The sequence below is a fragment of the Aethalodelphis obliquidens genome, unplaced genomic scaffold (assembly GCF_003676395.1).
Source record: "Aethalodelphis obliquidens isolate GAN/ISIS:26980383/991018 unplaced genomic scaffold, ASM367639v1 scaffold6, whole genome shotgun sequence".
In the NCBI taxonomy this organism is placed as follows: Eukaryota; Metazoa; Chordata; class Mammalia; order Artiodactyla; family Delphinidae; genus Aethalodelphis; species Aethalodelphis obliquidens.
The window spans coordinates 56,530,696-56,551,962 of record NW_020837950.1 but is presented as its reverse complement, the minus strand read 5'-3'; the positions used below and the strand labels follow the sequence as shown (position 1 = coordinate 56,551,962).

The 21,267-nt window shown below is 41.2% G+C and overlaps 1 protein-coding gene across 4 annotated transcripts in view; it reads left to right on the top strand.

Annotated features, from left to right (window-relative positions):
- Nucleotides 1-21,267, top strand: part of TRPC3 (transient receptor potential cation channel subfamily C member 3) — an 81,517-nt gene that overhangs the window by 7,156 nt on the left and 53,094 nt on the right. For all 4 annotated transcript variants that reach the window (XM_027103633.1, XM_027103632.1, XM_027103631.1 and 1 more), the window contains exon 2: nucleotides 12,730-13,501. In XM_027103633.1, coding sequence (XP_026959434.1) covers nucleotides 12,730-13,501 — 772 coding nt within the window. The remainder of the gene's footprint in view (nucleotides 1-12,729; nucleotides 13,502-21,267) is intronic.

The following is a 21,267-nucleotide window of genomic DNA, read 5'->3' as shown; positions in this document are numbered from 1 at the left end:
AAGACATCCCTTCCAAAACCCTCTGACTTCCTTTGTTTGTGGTTTTTAATTTTTTTTTTCTTCAGGAAGCTTTTAGAATGATCTCATAATTAGTGTTGTTCTGAAATGTCTAGATGATATGCCTTGATATGGGTCTTTTTTTTCATTCAGTGAACTGGATACTTGGTAAACCCTTTCAGTATTTGGAGATTATGCCCTTTGGTTCTGGGAGGTTTTCTTGTATTATTTCTTTTATTATTTCCTACCTGTTATTTTCATATTTCTTCTTTCTTTCTGGAAATCTATTATTTGGACTTTGGATCTCCTGGGCTGATCCCCTAGTTTTTGTATCTCTTCTATCCTGTTTTCCAGTGATTGTCTTTTCTGTTCTTTCTGAGATATTTCCTTGGCTATATTTCCCAACTCTTTCACTGAATTTTTTTCCATTTTATCTATTATATTTTTAATCTCTAAGAGCTCTTTTTGTCTTATGAGTATTCCTTTGTTATAGCATTCTTTCTTATTTCAGAGATGCAGTATCTTTTTTTTTTTTTTTTAATGTCACAAGGGAGTAGGGGTTGGGAGATAATAAACCTGGCTGCTAGTATTCTGGAACTGGCCAGGGTTCCCCCCATTCTTAGTTCCTACCCTCCCCTGGGCCTGGTATCCCCGCATTTAGAGAATCTCTGTTTCTATTTCTCCAGAGATTTCGTATCCTATATTTCTTATAGGGATGTGGGAGGGTTGTCACTTGATCATATCAGCTGGAGGTTAGCAATCTAGGGGGAGGGTTACTACACACCACTTACACAAAATTTCAGCGGATTCCTCCATTTTAGGCTCCTGCCTTGTCTCTGCTTTCTGAGATTTCTTTTGCCCTTAGTTTCCAAGTCTTTTCCGGTATTGGGTGGATCAGCTTATTTTTTGTTACAGGCACTCTGGTTAGACCTTCCTTCTCTCTGTTAAATCATTCACCATTCTTCCAACTTATCTCCTTTTCATATATTGTGGAGTGCAGTTACAAATACTTCTGGTTTCATGGAAGATGAAATTTGTGTTCTTTGTTTTCTGTGTTGTTTAGGGGGTAATTTTTGAGAGGTGAAGGGGTGAGAAAGGCCTTTATTCCATCATCTTGAAACCAAACATGCTTACAATTGTGTTTTAGATATTCATTTAAGCCCAGATGAAGACAGTATTATTAACAGAACCAAGGTTGCAGAAGGAAGACTATTCTTAATTATGACTGATCTTATTAGGCAAATGAAGTAGATAGTAATCTGTACAGTGTGATTTGAGGATCATCTGAATTCCCCCAACTAAAATCATCTTAGAATCACACTTCCTAAATTTAACTGATGTAGAATATGATGAAGAATAGAATGTTTGAGTCGAAAAGGATTTCATCTAGTCCAGTTGAGAAACTGAAGCTGAAGGTTGACATTGAATTCACAGCAGCCCCAGGCCTTGTGAAATCTCCAGTTTCCTTTGACTGTAATGTTTACACTGTGGCCGAGTTTGGGTTAAGCATTTCTCTCTTCCTCAAAGAGATTTTAGATGCACTTACTCCTAGGAGGAGCAACACAGGAAACTAATAATTAGTATTAACTCATTTATGAGATTCAATTAATTCATCATTTCAATTTGACTACTGATGGCAGATCAACTTGAGAAAGTTTTAAACTAAGTAGGAGGATTAAGAATTGGGTGGGGTTGGGAGGGGGGCTTCCCTGGTGGCGCAGTGGTTAAGAGTCCGCCTGCCGATGCAAGGGACACGGGTTCGTGCCCCGGTCCGGGAAGATCCCACATGCCGCGGAGCGGCTGGGCCCGTGAGCCATGGCCGCTGAGCCTGCACGTCTGGAGCCTGTGCTCCACAACGGGAGAGGCCACAACAGTGAGAGGCCCACGTACCGGAAAAAAAAAAAAAAAAGAATTGGGCGGGGGGGGGTGGGTGGAGATAAGAATATCTCAAGGAACAATTGACCCCTGCCAAATATCATTTATGGTTTTCTCTTAATATCAAAGAGGTAAATGGATCCTGGACAACATCTGAAGAGTAGGTTAGAACTTTAGGAATTTTTCATTACTGTGCTAGGATAGCAAACGTCTGTCTGTTCATGTTTTCTCCTTATAAAACTTCACAGGAAATGTAATGGGAGGAAGACAACTGTTTTTGCAGAGCTCTCTGCTCTCCATAGGAAGGAATACTTTCAACTTCCTGGCTCAGGATTGATATAGCCCCCTTCAGGCAATCAACACTACGTAGTTATCAGTCTGACAGGGGAGCCAGAAGAGTGGCCTGTTCAGGGTGTACACAGAGGAATCTGGCCCCAGATAGAAGGTCTGGAGTTGGGCGCTATGGGTGCCAAATTCACACTTGTGCATAAGGGGCTCAGCAGTGACTTTATGAGAATAATTAGGATTGTTATAGCATTTTGTCTTTAATTTATTATCTAGGTCAGGGGTATTTGTCTACACTTATCTAGTCAGAAAATTTCCCCTATTCAAAAGAAAACGCCCCTCTTTTTTTTGCACTATTCAAATAATAGGTGACTATATGAATTTGGCCCTAGGCCTTTTTTTAAAAAATGAGATTTAAATGTCCACAAGTGCATGACATGTTAAGGAAAGAGCATGACATTACTAAATATTTTACACCAGTTTTGCATTTCTAAATACATTTTGTCAAATAGGACTGATGCATATAGGTTCTCTGTTGAAAAATAGGTTGCAGGGTGATGAGATGGGAACAAGAATCTAAAAACCTCAGGCTTTTGACTTCAGATATGGATGACAATGATAGAAAACCAGATCCTTTTGCTTTTAATAACATTAGAAGTTAATATATATCTAATTGATAGTGACTAATATGTTTAAATAGCCGAATAGGAACTTCTCTTGGGTCAGTAGAGGTTTTTGATTTTATTATTGAGTTCATTTTATCTCAAGTTCTTGATCAATTATAGACTGAATTTGTACTTCATTTCTAATTTCATTGTCACTAATCTTCCTGAAATAATAAAAATTAGTTTTAGAAAGTACTGAGTTTAATAAATAAGTTTGTTTTTGAAGACAAGCTTAATTATTAACTCTAAAAGCTTATAAATTCTAAGACGTATCCTCCATTTGCCCTCAGATTATCCTGACAAAATGTAACTTTATGTAAGATCAAAATCACAAGCTGTAAGATTCGTCAGTTATTTTGTGGTGTAACTAAGAATTGAATGTGATTAAGCAGAAATCTGTTTTGAAAGAAGAATGATTGTTTATATTACTTTAATTCCTGATAATTAACTTATATTAATGTATTCATGACATTCTTTTTTATAGAAGAATTACTCCAAATTCCCCTCCACCACTACTTCCACACATTATTTTATGTGACCAAGGGTATGCTTGAATCTGAAGGGGAAAAGTATCTGTTCCCTAGGTCTTCAGTCTTAACGCTTTAAGCACACACACATCTGTGCCTCCAAGAGATAGATATTGATCAGCCACGTACTAACAGCCAGGCATATAGAGATATAGACAGACAGTCTCTGCTCTTAAGTATGTTACAGTATTATTGAGGAGACTGGCATGAAAGCAGTTACTCACAAAACCATAATAAGTCAGCTCAATGGAGTTACACACAAAATGCAGTTCCTGGAAACAGAAACATCTAAGTTCTAGAAGGCATTTACCTAAACGCTTTTCTGGGCACGTACGTTTAAGAAGCATCACCAAGAACTCATGCAGGCAGTGGTTAGGGGTCCTCACCTCTGCTCCCAGTGGACTTTTAGAGGGAACAACGCACTCTTAAAAGCTTTTTTGCTTTTCTGGTCTTAGCTGCTAAAGGGTCTCCAGAACTTTCCTGAGAGGGATGACGGGGAAAGCGATGAAGAGCAGAGACAGGAGCTTCCCTCCAACAACGGCTTCTTGTCTCCGACTGAGTCATTAGGGCATATATCAAAATTAGCAGATGTCTAATAGATTTATGAAAATGATGCATGGAGAATTCTGAATGTAACCCTGGCCAACAGAAACTCTCAGGAAATTAATTACTGTGGAGATCCAAATCCCTCCCCAGACTTAGAAGTTCTGGAATCTCTACATTCTAACCGTTTTCTGGGGTGGGACTCTTTAGGCATGAAAGTGATGCGTTCCTGTTTCTGAAGCGGAGTGCCTTGTCTTGCTGCTGTGGCCGCGGTCGTGACAGCGTGTTGTCGGACTGTGCGTGGTGATGGTAGAGACAGGCTCAGCAGCAGGTGGTGTGGAAAGCGGCGCTACCCAGAGCGCTGTCCCCGGTACACCAGACAGTCGGACTGATTGGGCTGCCGCTCTCTAGCCTTGCACGCTGGTGCCCGTCGGCGCTCCTCAAGCTCAGAGTGCCCCGCCACTCTACTGCTTCCCCTCCACAAATACACATATGAGAGATTTTTCAAAACGTGACATTATCGAGGCTGTCAGATGCCCTCTCCTCATTCCGAGCACACTCACACGTAGGCATAGTGTCAGATGTCTCCAGATGTCTCCAGATGTCTCCAGAGGCGACCACACTGACTGACAGGTGCCTGCTTCCCTGGGGGACTGTGGGGTTTGTCTCTTTTTTGACTTTTCATCTCTGACTTTCTTGTCCTCCGTCAGGTGCCTGCTGCTTCCCACCTTCATTACCACTTCCGATTATCACCAACCCTAATGCGGTAGCTAATGCGGTGGTGGCTCTCCAACACGTTCTCCCCCTCCTCTGTGCCTTTCTCGCTACTTATCTTCCGCGGCTCCTCCTGCTTTGCTTGCCCTTCACAGAAGGACGGACCGGATCCTAGCCGGTGGGCACATGCGCCTCCTTCAGTGTGGTGAACTGATTAGTCAAAGCAATTTGACTGTTATTCTTACTGCTTTGGCTCACATTGTTGGTGGTGTTTACTTTGCCTCGCTGCTGGCTGGCTTGCTAGATAGATTGAGTAGCTGCTGAATTCTTCACCTCACTTCAATAAAAGATTTGAGGGGACTTCTTTAATAATGTCCATTTGTTGCTGAGTGCTACGGAGCTTGTGATTATAGAACCAAAGTATTCCAATACATAAGCTCAGCCTATATTTTAATAGTGCTATTTTGATTTGCAACTTGTTATTCATTTTTCTTGTTCCCTAGAGACAGCATGGTAAAGTAGAGAGACTCTAGGAGAGAATCTCTGAGCTCTCACTTTCTAATTCTCTTCCTTTCAGTGACCTTAAGGACGTTAACATTCTGACTGAGTCACTTTATCTGTAGAATTAGCATCAATTGACAAGTATTTTTGAACATATACTGCACTATATTAGGCACTATAGAGGTGGCTAAGAAGTATGAAAAATAAGATAGGAAGCATGGGGCATTTATTCTCAACCAGATTTAGGAGACATGAATATCATAGGAGACAATAATCAAGGAGACAGAATCAAGGAGAGGGAAAAAAAGTGTATAGATTTATGGGCAGACTAGCAATATTGCAAAAGGTCAGGCTGAAGTGGTCAGGAATGGTTTCAGAAAGGTTCTCAGAAGACAACATTTCAGAATGAACGGAACCTTGCAGGTCTTCTAGTTATTACCATGTGAAGCCTTACCCTCTGTTTCCAGAGGTGTAATGTAAGCTGGGCCACAGAAGGTAGGAAGGATTTGAATTGGCAGAGGGCAAGAATAAGAGTATGCCCAGGGATAGAAACAAAAGGAACATCCCAGAGGCAGGTGTAGCAGGAACAAGAAACCAGAACAACTTGTATGGGCAGCATGTAGCTCTCATAACAGACCTTTCCCCTGAGCCTCCTACCTGCTGACTAGTGGGGAGAAAAGTTGACCAAATGTTCAATCTGTGGTTTAAATTAATTTTTAAACTTCTGTTTTGTTTTTTGCTTGCTAAACAGACATTCATTCTCATTCAGCAAGTGAATTAAGCAATCAGTAAATTAAGCAATTAAGTTAATTAAGCAATTAAGCAATTATGTGGGTTAATAAGAAGGGAATCCTTGACCTGCATTATCGCAGGGATCTAGTCAACTAGAACAGTGTCTCCCTGTGCTGCGAGCCGGTGTATAAGGGACCTTTGCTTACTGATTCCTCTCTGCAATCTCCATAAGGGGTTGGAGTCTCTTTCTGGTCCGCATGTCCACCCCCGGTTCAGGGCACTGTGGAGGGATGCTGTGAGGCCAATTTCACTCATCTTAGTTTGATAATATAAAGTAAGTTTCCTTTTTAAGAAATACTGTCTCACTTGGATAAAATTGCTCAGGCTCTTGGAAAGCTGCTGGTTCCCCTGCTCTTCTCTGTAGCATTTGGGCATTGGGGGAGGGGAACTTATGTGTCCCCTGGAGGGAGGAAAGGGTGCTATTCTCTGACTCTTGTGGTCTCTGGGCAGTCTTCATTGTCTGCTGGGTGCTGCTTGTCAGTGGCAGTAACTTGATCTTGGCTGACGTGACTTTGTCACCCAGATGTGCTCGCTGGCATATGTGGTTTCAGCTCAGCTCCTGGGGGCTACAAAGCTGGGTGCCTGCAACATCCTCTATCCAGCTCACAGCTGGTCATCCTTAGTCTGGGTGCAGGCTCCCTGGCTCTCATTGCAGGGTCCACACTACATGGAAGCTGAGGGTGGCTTGAGAAAGCCCAGACCATTCCCTACTTAACCAGGCAGGACTGTTCCAGATCTCCAAATCAAACAAGCAGGGCAAGAATCCCCCTACCCTCAGTAGTTCCTCACCTTACTAAATCCACATCTTGACTTTTACTTCCTTTCTGCTATTTCTTTCTTCTCCCAGGACAGTAAGCACCATTGCTTTGGTGTCAAAAGTGGGAGAATTATCTTGTCTGTGTGACGAGAGCACTCAGCGATCAGGTTCTTTTGGAATTAATTAGAGAAATAAAGGAACTAAGCAAATTCTTCCCCAAGACAATTTCCCTTTTCCCAAATTCTGCTTACAAAACCCCATTTTTCTTGCAAAAAAAAAAAAAAAAACCACTAAAAATTCCTTGATCTCTCTATGTGCACTCCTCCTCTAAAATTTATTTCCCCCTAAACTCATGCAACTCTATACTGCATCCCTCCCACACCCCAAGGCTGAAGCAAGATGTCCCTGAATTAACCAGGGTCAAGATCTGGTATTTGGAAAGGCAAAATCGAAAAGCACCTTGCTAATTTTTCAAAAAAATATCCTTGATGGTATAGGATATTTTATACCTGTACCCTTTACAGTACAGAAATAAGCAGAATAATATGTTTATAAGACAGTGAAGAATGAATCTGAAGCGCAGGGAGGAGAAGGTTGGTTAGGGATGGGGGGGCAGGCTGTCAGCATCCCTGAAAATCAGCTGGAGGACCTAGTTGGTTTTGGTTTTGGTTTTGGTTTGGTTTTAAGAGAAGTGTGGGGCTTCCCTGGTGGCGCAGTGGTTGAGAGTCCGCCTGCTGATGCAGGGGACACGGGTTTGTGCCCCGGTCCGGGAAGATCCCACATGCCACGGAGCGGCTGGGCCCGTGAGCCATGGCCACTGAGCCTGCGCGTCCGGAGCCTGTGCTCCGCAACGGGAGAGGCCACAACAGTGAGAGGCTCACGTACCACAAAAAAAAAAAGAGAGAGAAGTGTGACAGTAAAAGCCGAATTTAAGAAGTGCAAGGTGCTGGGGATGTCTGTGGGGATACAAAGAGGAAATCAGGAGCAGCACGAAATGCCAGGAAGCATAGGAGTCAGACAGACCCTAGGCTGAATCCCAGTTCTGCATTTTACTCTGTGTATTACCTTGGGCAATTTCCTTTGAGCTCAGTTTTCTTATTTATGAAACAGAAAATAATACCTGCTTCCTAGCAATGTTACGAGAATTAAATATGAGAGTGCATGAGAAACAGACACATATACCAGGAACTCAGTAAAGTTTCGTTGCCTTCCCTTGTGCCATCTCTGCCGGAGAGCTGTTCTAATAATGCAGCCACAACGAGGTAAAGATCTGGAGGATAGCGTTGGCAATGAGAATTGGAAGGAAAGGTCAGGTACAGGCAACATTCCAAAGGAGAAGCTTCAGAACTTTGTGACTGACAGGATCAAGACAGTGAGTCACAGATGACCTTGCAATTGCTAAGCCTGAATATCTAGCCTGAGATGCAAATGTTAGGAGGGGAGCTGGTTTAAGGGAGAACGTGAGTTGGGGCATTTTAGAATGACCAGAGGACAGATAGTTGTACATGTGGGAGCTGAAGCCAAGGGAGAGGATAGGGCCCAGGAAGAGATTTGAATACTCAGTTGAATAGATATTTATTGAGTATCTACTCCCTGTGGGGCATTGGGTAATGACAAATAAAGCATGACCTTACCATCCAGGAATGTGGGCAGGGGTGGCCTAAATGAGGGGGTATTTATTAATACTCTGCTTTTCAGAAAAGAATTTAGATAACCATAAAATAGGTTTAAGACACATGGAACACAGGATAACTGATTTAAAATCTATGTCAGAAATGATTTAGGAGAAGGAGAAAGACTGTGCCAGAAACCTGGGTTAGGATACTGATGGTAATTGAGCATTTTTAGATCTAAGCTAAATTCCTGGGTACCCTGGGCCACAAAAAAAGACAAGGGTATACAGTTCATATTATTAGATCAAGGGAAGCAAACTCATCTGGAGAGACAGGCTTCTTGATACACAATTCTAGGATGATTTTAGCACTTGAATCCTCATAAAAGGTACAATAGATACTATAATGGAAAACCTCTTTAACCCTTTAAAGGCAGTTTGGAAGGAAACATAGTAACCCTTTAAAAATATCAATCCTTGGTAAAAGAAAGAGCATGACCTTAAATGGTCACTGGTGAAGGCATTTTACAGGCTTCTCATTTACTGTGATTCAGGTGAATAGCGTCCTGAAGATCAAATTTTAAGTGGTAATAAAGGGTAGGGAACCTAAGTGAATGTAAGGCTGCTTGTCTCTTAGCCTGCACTGCTCAAACATGTTATTCCAACTTTGCTTTTGGCAGGGCCAGTGTGACAAGTGTTTACAGGCCTCTGAGCCTGGGGTCATTGATCCAGGATATCGCCGTTTTTATACTGGAGGTTTGCAACCATCAGTGTGTGCGGGAATTGCAAAGGATGCTCATTTAAAATATATATTCCAGGGCCCCACCCCTGAGAGTGATTTAGTGCATCTAGAATGGGGCCCAGAAATCTGAATTTTAACAGGTATTCCAAGTGATCTTGAGGCAGGTGGGCCTCAAGTCACACTGTTAGAAGTCAGATGAGTGGACGGCAAAGTTACGAAAACTGAGGAGCATTGCTTATATTTTTGCCTCTGAATAGAATGGAGCAAAGGATTGCCTTTGGGTGCACAAAAATATTTCTCGGGAAGAACTTTTTATCCGCTTAAGTGTTTGGACAAGTACTAGGAATCCAAAGTTTGTTTCATAAAGCACGAAAACATTTTCTTTTGCCTTAAGATGTATGGTCAGTGTCTTACTCAGCTTGGGCTGTCACGCCTAAGTACCACAGACTGGATGGCTTAAACAACAGAAACATATTTTCTCACAGTTCTGGAAGCCAGAAGTCTGAGGTCATGGTACCAGTATGGTCAGGTTCTGGTGAGTGCTCTCTTCCTGGATTGCAGACGGCTGCCATCTCACTGTGTCCTCACAGGGAGGGGGTGGTGGGAGGGTAGGGAGAGCAAGCTCTCTGTTTTCTCCTCTTACAAGGGCACTGATTCCACCATGAGGGCTCTACACTCATAACCTTATCTAACCCTGATTACCTCCCAAAGTCCTCACCTCCACATACCATATTGGAGATTAGGGCTTCAACATATGGATTTGTGGTGGTACAGAGTGCAGTCCATAGCAATCAGATATTACCAGCCATCCATATCAGCCATGAAGGAGCTTGCACACTGTGCTTGTAGGGCAACTGATTTAGGTCAGTGGTTCTCCAATGCTTTTACTGTCCAATGCACCCTTGCAGTGCTGAATGAGTTGACCCACTGGGTGAGGATCTAAAGGTAAGAAAATGTCTGGCAAAGTGATTTTAGTGTTAGCATTACTAAGGTTAGGCATCCTCTCCCATTCACCCTCACTCTTTCCTTATTTCTCATGCCAGAGGAGATGCATTGTCAAGACCAGCCGAGATTGAGGCCATGCTAATGCATTGTGGATGAACTGATTGTGTGGCTCATACCATTTTATCAGTCCAGATTCATGAAGCTTATCTTAATACTGTAAGGAAAGTTAAAAAAAAAAAAAGGACATTTCTTATGTGGATTCACCATGAAGACAAGTAGCACTAAGTCAGTACTTTTATTTTGAAATAGCAGTATAACTTGTTCTAACTGAAAAAACTTACTTCACACTTAACTCAGTGTTAGAATCTTTTAAAGACAAAATCAAAAGGGCTCATGTCACTTGTGTTGTATAGTACTAAAACCCCACATTTCAGCTCAAATACACAAAACGTAGGTATAGGTTCCAAAAGAAGAAGAGATACTAAGAAAAAAATCTTTAAAATACTAAGAAATGCAAAGAAAAAATTTATGAAAGAATCACTTTCTGGTATTTTCAGATCACTCTCTTTTGGGAGAAAAGGTAGGGTTTTTATGAGTTATTTTCTTTGTAGGTAGCAATCATTAGATAAAAAGCCCTATTCCATTAAGATGTGACACTTGAATAATGAGTTTATTTCCCCAAAGATTACCCGTCTGAGATAGACTGGAATTCTGCAGACTTACATATTCTGCATACATATTCTGTAGTCGTAAATAATGTCAATATATTATCAATGGTAAGCACAAAATTCATCATTTATACAATATGGAAGTTCTAGCCATTTGAAGAGTACCGGTTTTTAGCTTAATAGTAATATTTAAGCTAATGAAGTCAGTACTACTAATGTAATAAGTATGTCAATTTATTACAATGACAGTATTTTTAAGATTTTTAAAAAGACCCTTGTCATAGAGTTTGATCTTGAAACAAAGGTCTCTTCTATGCAGTTCAGTGAATGCTATTTCCCAGTTCTTGTCCACCTAAAAAATCATCATTCTACAAACAAAGACACACACACACAACACAAAAAAACACAAAAAAAACACACGCCCCCAACCAGCCTTGCACCTCCTTGTTTCCCACACACACACACCACACACTTTACACACCTCACTCCGCACACTATTCTACACACCACACCTACTAATAATAGTCAAACACATGGCATTTATTTAGCTTCAGAAAGATTATAGTGTAATGGTTATGTATAATGTAGTATGTACCTATATTTAAAAAAATTTGTCAACTAAGGGATTAAGATTTTTTAAAATTTAAACAAATTTTATTTTTAATAAAAATATTCAAACTATGGTTAAAACTATTCAAAATGTGTAAAAGCTGTAAGTGAAAAGTAAGAATCTCCCTTCCCCTGTGCTCCTCAGTTCCACTCCCCAGAGCCCCAGGTATAAATACAATGAAAGGCTTCTTGTATTGCTTTCTAGAAATTCCTACACATAGATACATGTGTGTGTACATATGTGTATATATAAGTATATTCATATAAATGTGTGTGTATATATAAATACTATATTTAATTTTTTAAAGTTGATCACCTGACACTAGTTGAGTCGTTAGAATGGGGGGCCAGTCACAGCACCCTCTGCCCTTGGACAAGTTTACAAGCTTGTCGGGGGATTTCTTTGGTTTCCTTACCTCTGTAGGTTTGCCTGGCCACATTTCCTTGGTCTCTATCTGGGAAACCTCTGCCAGTGGCTTCAGTGATCCTTTCTTAATTTGGGGCCCACAGAACTGAGAACTGAGTGGACACTGCTACCCGCCTCTGAGTTCACCTGCTAGAGATGCTCCCTAATGCCCACCTCCAGGTGCCCCGCGGAGGACAGTGCCTCTCTAGTTAGTTTTCAACCCCTGACTATGTGAATGCTATTTTGTCAATGGTTGTTGCTTTATTCATAAAGTAATACTAGTGATTTTTAAACCATAAATCATACCATATCCTTTTAGTTCAAAGAGGTAACTATATAATATTGGTAATTAAACAACTCATTACAAAGACACAGTTATTTTCAAAAAAATAAATCTAGATTGATATTCTCATTTTATAATTGCTAAATCTTGTCTGTGTTACTGAAAAAAATGAATCTTGTAAGTTTTTTGGAGGGGTGTGGGAGTGGAGTGGGATACCCTTAAGAGAAAAAAAATAGCAAATCTAAGATCCTGAAAGATAATACTTGGCCTAAATACTGGGCTTTGTGTGTGTGTGTGTCAATGATTTTATTTAGTTAAAAATATGCAGTGACTTGAGAGGATTGTTCTGGCCTAATTCTTGAAAATTTTAATTTCTTTAGCCTTCAAGCCTAGTGCTTTGGTGCCAGGTACCTGCTCGCCCCTATTTTCAAGGCTTTTAAGAGCAGTAGTAAGGTTATTTCCACAAGGTATGATGAGTCCCATCTTTGCCAGGGTCGCAAGGGAGACGCGGGGTGTCTGGAAATCGTTTATATTATTATTCCTTGTGAATGTCATTTTCTATGGAACAGGAACTCTTGTTCTGAAGGGCTTCCGGCCCCTCTGTGGGTTCTAGCACCCCGTGTTAGGTACAGGTGTAAATTTCAGGCGGGTGTCAGCAACGGACCTGGCTGTCCTCGGGCCACAGATGTGCGCGGTGGCTGCTGTATACTCCAGAAATGGCCCGACATCTGGGAGGAAGCAATATGCCCTAATATTATACATCTGGGTTTTTTTTCTTTTTCTTCTTCTTCTTGCTGTTGCTGATTAGGTCAATGGAGGAAAGCCCTTCCCTGAGGCGCAAGACAGTGATGCGCGAGAAGGGCCGGCGCCAGGCTGTCCGGGGTCCGGCCTTCATGTTCAACGATCGGGGCACCAGCCTCACCGCCGAGGAGGAGCGCTTCCTCGACGCCGCCGAGTACGGTAACATCCCTGTGGTGCGCAAGATGCTGGAGGAATCCAGGACGCTGAACGTCAACTGCGTGGACTACATGGGCCAGAACGCGCTGCAGCTGGCGGTGGGCAATGAGCACCTGGAGGTGACTGAGCTGCTGCTCAAGAAGGAGAACCTGGCGCGCATCGGCGACGCCCTGCTGCTCGCCATCAGCAAGGGCTACGTGCGCATCGTGGAGGCCATCCTCAACCACCCGGGTTTCGCGGCCAGCAAGCGCCTCACCCTGAGCCCCTGTGAGCAGGAGCTGCAGGACGACGACTTCTACGCCTACGACGAGGACGGCACGCGCTTCTCCCCCGACATCACCCCCATCATCCTGGCGGCGCACTGCCAGAAGTACGAGGTGGTGCACATGCTGCTGATGAAGGGCGCCAGGATCGAGCGGCCGCACGACTATTTCTGCAAGTGCGGGGACTGCACGGAGAAGCAGAGGCACGACTCCTTCAGCCACTCGCGCTCGAGGATCAATGCCTACAAGGGGCTGGCCAGCCCAGCGTATCTGTCCTTGTCCAGCGAGGACCCCGTGCTCACCGCCCTGGAGCTCAGCAACGAGCTGGCCAAGCTGGCCAACATAGAGAAGGAGTTCAAGGTAAGCTGTGCGCTCCACCCCGGCTGCCCTGCGCGCTCTTCCGCTTCCAGGCTGCCACCAGGCACCTTCCGTAGTTTGCTCCCGAATCAGTCTCGCCCAGCGGATTTAAAACCACGAGGGACTGGGAGCGTCGTTCAGAAACGACCTGATGATTTTCCTTTCTCACCACGGAGCTGTGATAAATTCGCTCTGAGGATGGGTATATACTAGATCAGAGAGCTGTAATTACGGTGCTGCTCTGTGTTCTGGATAAGCGTTAAGTAGTACACAAGACTTCTCTTTTGTTGAAGGAGGGATGTGGTGTGATCGTCTCCCTTCCAAATTCTTCCTCTTTTGTAGTTGATTGTATGGTGGCACCCAATATAGAAAATATAGAAATAGTATTAGTTTTGCATGCACTGTTTATTGGCCCAAACATTTGTATATCACTTTTTAAAAAAATTTATTGTATTTAAATTTATTTTATTTTTGGCTGCATTGGGTCTTTGTTGCCATGTGTGGGCTTTTCTCTAGTTGCGGCAAGCGGGGGCTACTCTTCGCTGTGGTGTGCGGGCTTCTCATTGCGGTGGCTTCTCTTATTGTGGAGCACGGGCTCTAGGCGCACGGGCTCCAGTAGTTGTGGCACACGGGCTTAGTTGCTTCGCGGCATGTGGGATCTTCCCGGACCAGGGCTCGAACCTGTGCCCCCTGCATTGGCAGGCGGATTCTTAACCACTGCGCCACCAGGGAAGCCTTTTGTGTGTCTCTTTAGACTGAAAGTCAAAAGGCTAATATAAAATTTTAAATGAATGACTAAAGTCATTTTATTTGTGACAAAAACGGCTGTACCTGAAATCCACAAGTGAAATCCACAGTATTCAAAATGGTGAGCCATAGACATGAGGTCAACCCAGAAATAATAAGGACAGCAGAGTGATTTGCTTTAATAGATTTTTTTGTTTTTTTATGAGTGAACTTTTTTTCTGGACATCATCTCCAGTCAAGCAGAATTACTTATTTTTATAAAACCTATACATTAATCGTGGAACATTTTTTAAATTTAATTGTTACAGTCTGCCGTGCATTTTGGATGGTTCTACCTATTAAATCTGGGGCAAAAGGAGATTTCGTAGATCGGGTCCAAGTCAGACTGTTTTTCAGCAGGTTCTTGCCTCCCGTTATCCACCTAAGAGGATGATTCTAGGCATAGATTCCTTGAATTATTTTCTGTATGCTGAGTTAATCTTTTTAATTTAGTGTTGTGGTATCAGATCACAGAAAAAGTGATGATTCTGCTTTTCAGATATTATTGCAGCTTTTCACACTTAGGTGTGAGCTACACAAATGTGACTAGCAATATAATTCAAGGTAAGTAGTTGAAAGAAAATGGTAGGAAAATTTTGTGGGGGGGGGGTTTCCCTTTTGTATGCGCCACATTCCCTCTACATCCATCAACACACATCTTGTCCTTCTGGAGATCTGGCCTTAGTATAATTTTATTTGTTATTCCATTACATACTTTTCTAATATAAAAGCTACACATATTTATTGTAAAATTTTTGGAAAATGTGGGAAAATAAAAAGAAGAAAATAAATCTCACTGATATCTACTCCCGTTGAAAAGATTCATTATGTGGTATTTGAAAAGATTTATTTCCTTGTACCTAAAATGAATTATTTTTTGACAGAACTCATGTAGAGCAAATTTAAAACTTCAAATTCTGTTTGAAGAGAATAGAAAAGCATTCAGTCTAAATGTCACTTTATTTCAACAAAGTAATAAAAAATATAATTCTAAATTTGTTAATTCACTATTCCAAGTTTCACTCAAACATTGTTTTTAAGCATTTTGCTTGATATATACTGAAAGTCTGTAGAAGAGATTCTACAAAAGGGAATGTTCTAGATTATGTTTTTTTTATTAGATATTTATTGGAGTATAATTGCTTCACAATACTTTGTTAGTTTCTGTTGCACAACAAAGCGAATCAGCCATATGCATACACGTGTCCCCATGTCCCCTCCCTCTTGAGCCTCCCTCCCATCCTCCCTATCCCACCCCTCTAGGTGGTCGCAAAGCACCAAGCCGATCTCCCTATGCTATGCTGCTGCTTCCCACCAGCCAACTATTTTACATTCGGTAGTGTATATATGTTGATGCCACTCTCACTTCGCCCCAGCTTCGCCCTCCTACCTCATGTCATCAAGTCCATTCTCTATGTCTACCTCTTTATTCCTGCCCTGCAACTAGGTTCATCAGTACCTTTTTTTTTTTTTTTTTTTTTAGATTCCATATATATGCATTAGCATACGGTATTTGTTTTTCTCTTTCTGACTTACTTCACTCTGTATGACAGACTCTAGGTCTGTCCACCTTACTACAAATAACTCAGTTTCGTTTCTTTTTATGGCTGAGTAATATTCCATTGTATATATGTGCCACATCTTCTTTATCCATGCATCTGTCGATGGACATTTAGGTTGGTTCCATGTCCTGGCTATTGTAAATAGTGCTGCAGTGAACATTGTGGTGCGTGTCTCTTTTTGAATTACGGTTTTCTCAGGGTATATGCCCAGTCGTGGGATTGCTGGGTCATATGGTAGTTCTATTTTTAGTTTTTTAAGGACCCTCCCTACTGTTTTCCATAGTGGTTGTATCAATTCACATTCCCACCAACAGTGTAGGAGGATTCCCTTTTTACCACACCCTTTCCAGCATTTATAATGTGTAGACTTCTTGATGATGGCCATTCTGACCGGTGTGAGGTGATACTACATTGTAGTTTTGATTTGCATTTCTCTCATAATTAGTGATGTTGAGCATCTTTTCGTGTGTCTCTTGGATATCTGTATGTCTTCCTTGGTGAAATGTCTATGTAGGTCTTCTGCCCTTTTTTTTTTTTTTAAAGAAGATGTTGGGGGTAGGAGTTTAGTAACTTATTTATTATTTATTTTTGCTGTGTTTGGTCTTCGTTTCTGTGCGAGGGCTTTCTCTAGTTGTGGCAAGCGGGAGCCACTCTTCATCACGGTGCACAGGCCTCTCACTATCGCGACCTCTCTTGTTGTGGAGCATAGGCTCCAGACGCGCAGGCTCAGTAGCTGTGGCTCATGGGCCTAGTTGCTCCTCGGCATGTGGGATCCTCCCAGACCAGGGCTCGAACCCATGTCCCCTGCATTAGCAGGCAGATTCTCAACCACTGCGCCACCAGGGAAGCCCTCTTCTGCCCATTTTTTAACTGGATTGTTTGGTTTTTTTTTATATTGAGCTCCATGAGCTGTTTGTGTATTTTGGAGATTAATCCTTTGTCTGTTGTTTCATTTGCAAATATTTTCTCTCATTCTGAGGGTTGTCCTTTTGTCTTGTTTATGGTTTCCTTTGCTGTGCAAAAGCTTTTAAGTTTCATTGGGTCCCATTTGTTTATTTTCGTTTTTATTTCTGTTACTCTAGGAGATGGATCAAAAAAGATCTTGCTGTGGTTTATGTCAAAAAGTGTTTTTCCTATGTTTTCCGCTAAAAGTTTTATAGTGTCTGGTCTTACATTTAAGTCTTTAATCCATTTGGAGTTTATTTTTGTGTATGGTGTTAGGTAGTGTTCTAATTTCATTCTTTTACATGTAGCTGTCCAGTTTTCCCAGCGCCACTTATTGAAGAGGCTCTCTTTCCTTCATGTATGTTCTTGCCTCCTTTGTTGTAAATTAGGTGCCCATATGTGCGTGGATTTATCTCTGGGCTTTCTATCCTGTACCATTGATCTATATTTCTGTTTCTGTGCCAGTACCACACTGTCTTGATTACTGTAGCTTTGTGGTTAGATTATGTTTTAATAATTTCCGAAAGATGGTGACGTATGCAATTCTGTCCAGAGAAGTAGTCTCAGTGAAGCAATGTTAAGAAAATTTATTCATAGTTTTCCCCTTGAAGCCAGCTAAACCCATATTGATAATGCTTGGAATCTCCTTTACCCTGACATAAAGAGTCACCTTTGATAACCTTTCAAAGGTGGGAAACTATTATAAGTGAAGAGGCAAAAAGAGGAGAAAACACAGCTGAGTTTAAGAGGGCATCCATAAAGCTGCCATATATCTAAGGGTATGCAAAAATCATCTAAATCTCACACTTCCTTTTTCTGATTTATATGGAAAGCAGTCGTGTAGCATAACCATCTCTGAGCCAAAATACAGACACTTCTTTGGAAGTTACAGTCTCTAAGGACTACAGGTCTCTCTCCCCTGACTAAATGTTCCTTTTCTTTCCCATTCTCACTACTCCTTGTTATTCTTTTATTATCTGCCTTCCTTTCACCTCTTTGCCTTCTCATCCCACACTCATGTCCACCCGTCAGGACTTTCGACAGACAGAGAAAATAGTGCTTTCACAGCACTGACCCAGAGACTCGGAGCTCTGAAAGGGCAGGAAGTGAAGCTTATTTCTGTGGCAGGGTCACTTAATTTACCCTATTCCATGGTGTTCACTATATTCTTTCCATAGAGGCTTTGAGCTCAAAGTACTGGCCTTGAAATGGAAAAAAAAAAAAAAAGACAACGTGTTCCCTAGTGAAAAACACTTGATTTTTTTTCCGTTTCAGACACCCATGACTATTTTATCTTATCAATGGCCTGTAAGATCCAGTATCTCATCCCTCAAACTGCCATCACTTAGATGCTTCACGGAAGGTTCTCAGCCACCATGCAGTTTTCAAAGTTCCTTTAAGAGTGCAGGAGGCATGGTGCCGAAAACATGTGAAGGTCATTACCCCAAGGGTTGAACATTCTAGGATATAGATATAGATAGATTAATGGAGGACAGCTTGGTGACAGGTTATTAAAGAAGTATTTTCGATGTGCAAATGCTATCTGAAGCTATTTTGAGAAACAGAATATTGGACAGGATGGATTCCATGTCTAATCCTTCAAATGTCAGTGGCAAGGAAGCTGGTCATTTATTAAGCTGAAATTTACTAATTTCCTAATTCTGAATCAATGATGCACTTTTTTTGCAAAAAAAAAAAAAAGCCATTTTTTTTTCTCCATGCCTCAAATTTCCCCTCTTTAAAGCAGAAAAACAATTTCAACTTATATCACAGTAGGACTGTAAGGAAGAGGAAAATGAATGTAATCCAAAAGCAAGATAGCATTTTATAGCAGGAAAATACTCTAGGAATCATCTGACTGTACACACCTCTCATTTTACAAATGAGAAAACAAAGACTGTAGCCAAGGTCCCATCTGCTAAGCCTAGATTTGGGTGCCTTGAGTCCCAGTCCTCGCTATTCTATGTAACATGCTGTACCTGGTAACACTGAAGCAGTTCTATAGTATTTGATGTGTACCAAGCACACTCAAAGTGTTTAATCCTCATAGTAGCAATATTAGATAGGCTTATTCTCATCAGAGAGGCTAAGTAACTTCTATAAGATCACATAGTGGTAGAAGCAGTAAGTGGTAGAAGCAGTGTTTGAACCTAGGAAGTCTGGTTTCAGATTTATCCTTTTAATCACTACACTATCCTGCCTCTTTTATTATTAGGGAAAGGATCTGACGGGACCACGCCTGCTTAGAGTTGAATTTCAATTTTCCTGTTAAGGATAAAAAGGGGTTAGAATGACGATTAAAGCATACACATTAAAAACCTGCTGAAACCTGTAGACAGGTTGTGATGAGGCGCGAGCTTCGTTGTTCTTCCTCTGGCTTGAGCAGTTCTTCCAGGTTTTGAGTTCCTGCTCTGGGCTGCAGATCCATCTGGTAACTTTGTGGAAGGCCATGGTAATGGAAAAGCGGCACAGTGAAGATAATCAAGCAAAACTAAATTAAGACAGCATCATTAGAAAATTCAGAGCAGATAAACGGTCTGAGTTGTGAAGCAACATGAGACAGGACCTCATGGTAGAACGGACAGAGTCAGCTCATGATGCAATTCAGACTTTAGATAGTTCCTTTTGCAGCTGAGGAAAGGCCATCTTTAGTGGTGCTCTCCATCTTTCCCTGAGAGCTCTGCATATATTGGCAAATGGTATCCCACAACCCCAGTAGAAGAAATCGCTATTACCTCCAGCTCTGATTATTTTCTGTACTTGGATAGCAGACTTCTTCCAGCAGGAAATGTTTAAATTGTTATGAAAACAGTGTTGTCCTTGCAACTTGGTTACCTGTTTTTTGCTTCTTGACTGTTCTTTTAGTGGATATGAAAAGGCCACAAAGCTTTCCTTAAGATCGGATAATTTTACAGATTATAATTTTTTAAAATAATGAGTTATTATTCAGGTATTACTGCAAAATTGGTTCCTATGTCTTCTTCAAGAATAGAAAATAGTCTCTTTTATTTCTGATCAATGGAGGATTGGCCATCCTGTGTTGCACCAAATCTTACAGAACAGTCTGAACTGACGAGTAACATGAGGAAATTTCATCTAAAAAATTGTATTAAAAGGGGAGCTTTATATGGAAACAGACATGGATAACACTTCTTCTGGATGCTATAATAAAATATTTCATTAGTCTTTCAGGAATGGAAGGCAGATGGATATTTAACTGACACTCTGCATAGAAACCAGAGACTGAACATTTTATTAATTTTATCAGTTGCATGGTACCAACTTGAATGGAAACCAAAGATTGAAGTTTTTATTCATTTTATCTGTTCCCTTATGAGGGGAAAAGGATTAACTGCAACTGTTCTTTATCTGGATTTCTGATATCTGAAATGGAAACTATTCTAGTCTGTGTAGCCTTTAAACAGTCTCTCCTCTTCTTGTTTATTTTAGTTGGTGACATGATTTTTGCCCATCAAATCAAGTTAATTAATCATTTAAGGGGAAAAAAATTGAAATTCTTTATACATCATTTTTAAAGTATGATTTTTGGAAGCCCAGAAATTCTGCTGTGCTAAATGTTACTCAGTTATTAGACATATACAGTATCTCAGGACATGTTGGAATGAGGGATTCTATTTTCCTCAAGTGCACCAAATTAGATTATCATCTGATTAATTTTCTTAATGGGCTAAAATTTTAGTGAAAGCCATAGAAGTGGAGCTGGGGGTTGCAAAAGTAAGGCCCTTTCCCGAAGAGATGGCCATTGACACCTAGACCGGAATCAATGGGCTAGAAATAGAGCTCCATTCAGTAGGTAACAGGGAATGCTGACAGCTGACTTCCTCATACTAGTCCATGGCACTATATAAATATGCTAGTGAAATTAAAGATTCACAGATTATTTTTAGCAAGGTGTTAGTTCCAGTAGCCTGAAAATTTTTCTCTCAGGTATTGATATTCTGCAACCCTTGAGAATTCAGTTACATATAATCAGACATTTCTCTCTCTCTAGAAGCTCTGCAGGACATTATAATGTGCCCTTCAGACAAACAAGAAAAAATACCCTCCATGTTGGTACCTATCCTTCTCTTTGCCTTCACTATGAACCATCATTCTCAAACATAAATGTGTATCAGGAATACCTGGAGAGTGTGTTAACACAGATTGCGGGCCCTCAACGTCGGTTTCTACTCAGGACACCTGGGGTGGGACCTGAGCATTTACACTTCTAACACATGTCCAGGTGCTACTGAGGCTGCTGGTCCGAGGACTACAATTTGAGAAGCACTGTCTCCAAAGAGGCAATGGATAGTAAATCAGGCAGGTTATTTTCATACATAGTCAATCTTCTATGCCAAAATGCCACTTAATTTAAAGAACTTTCATCGTAGAAATGGTTTTGTTTGAGCTTCAAGAAAACTATTGTTCATCTGTACAAGAAAGATTCTTTTGATTCTTTAGTCTTTCAGCATTAGC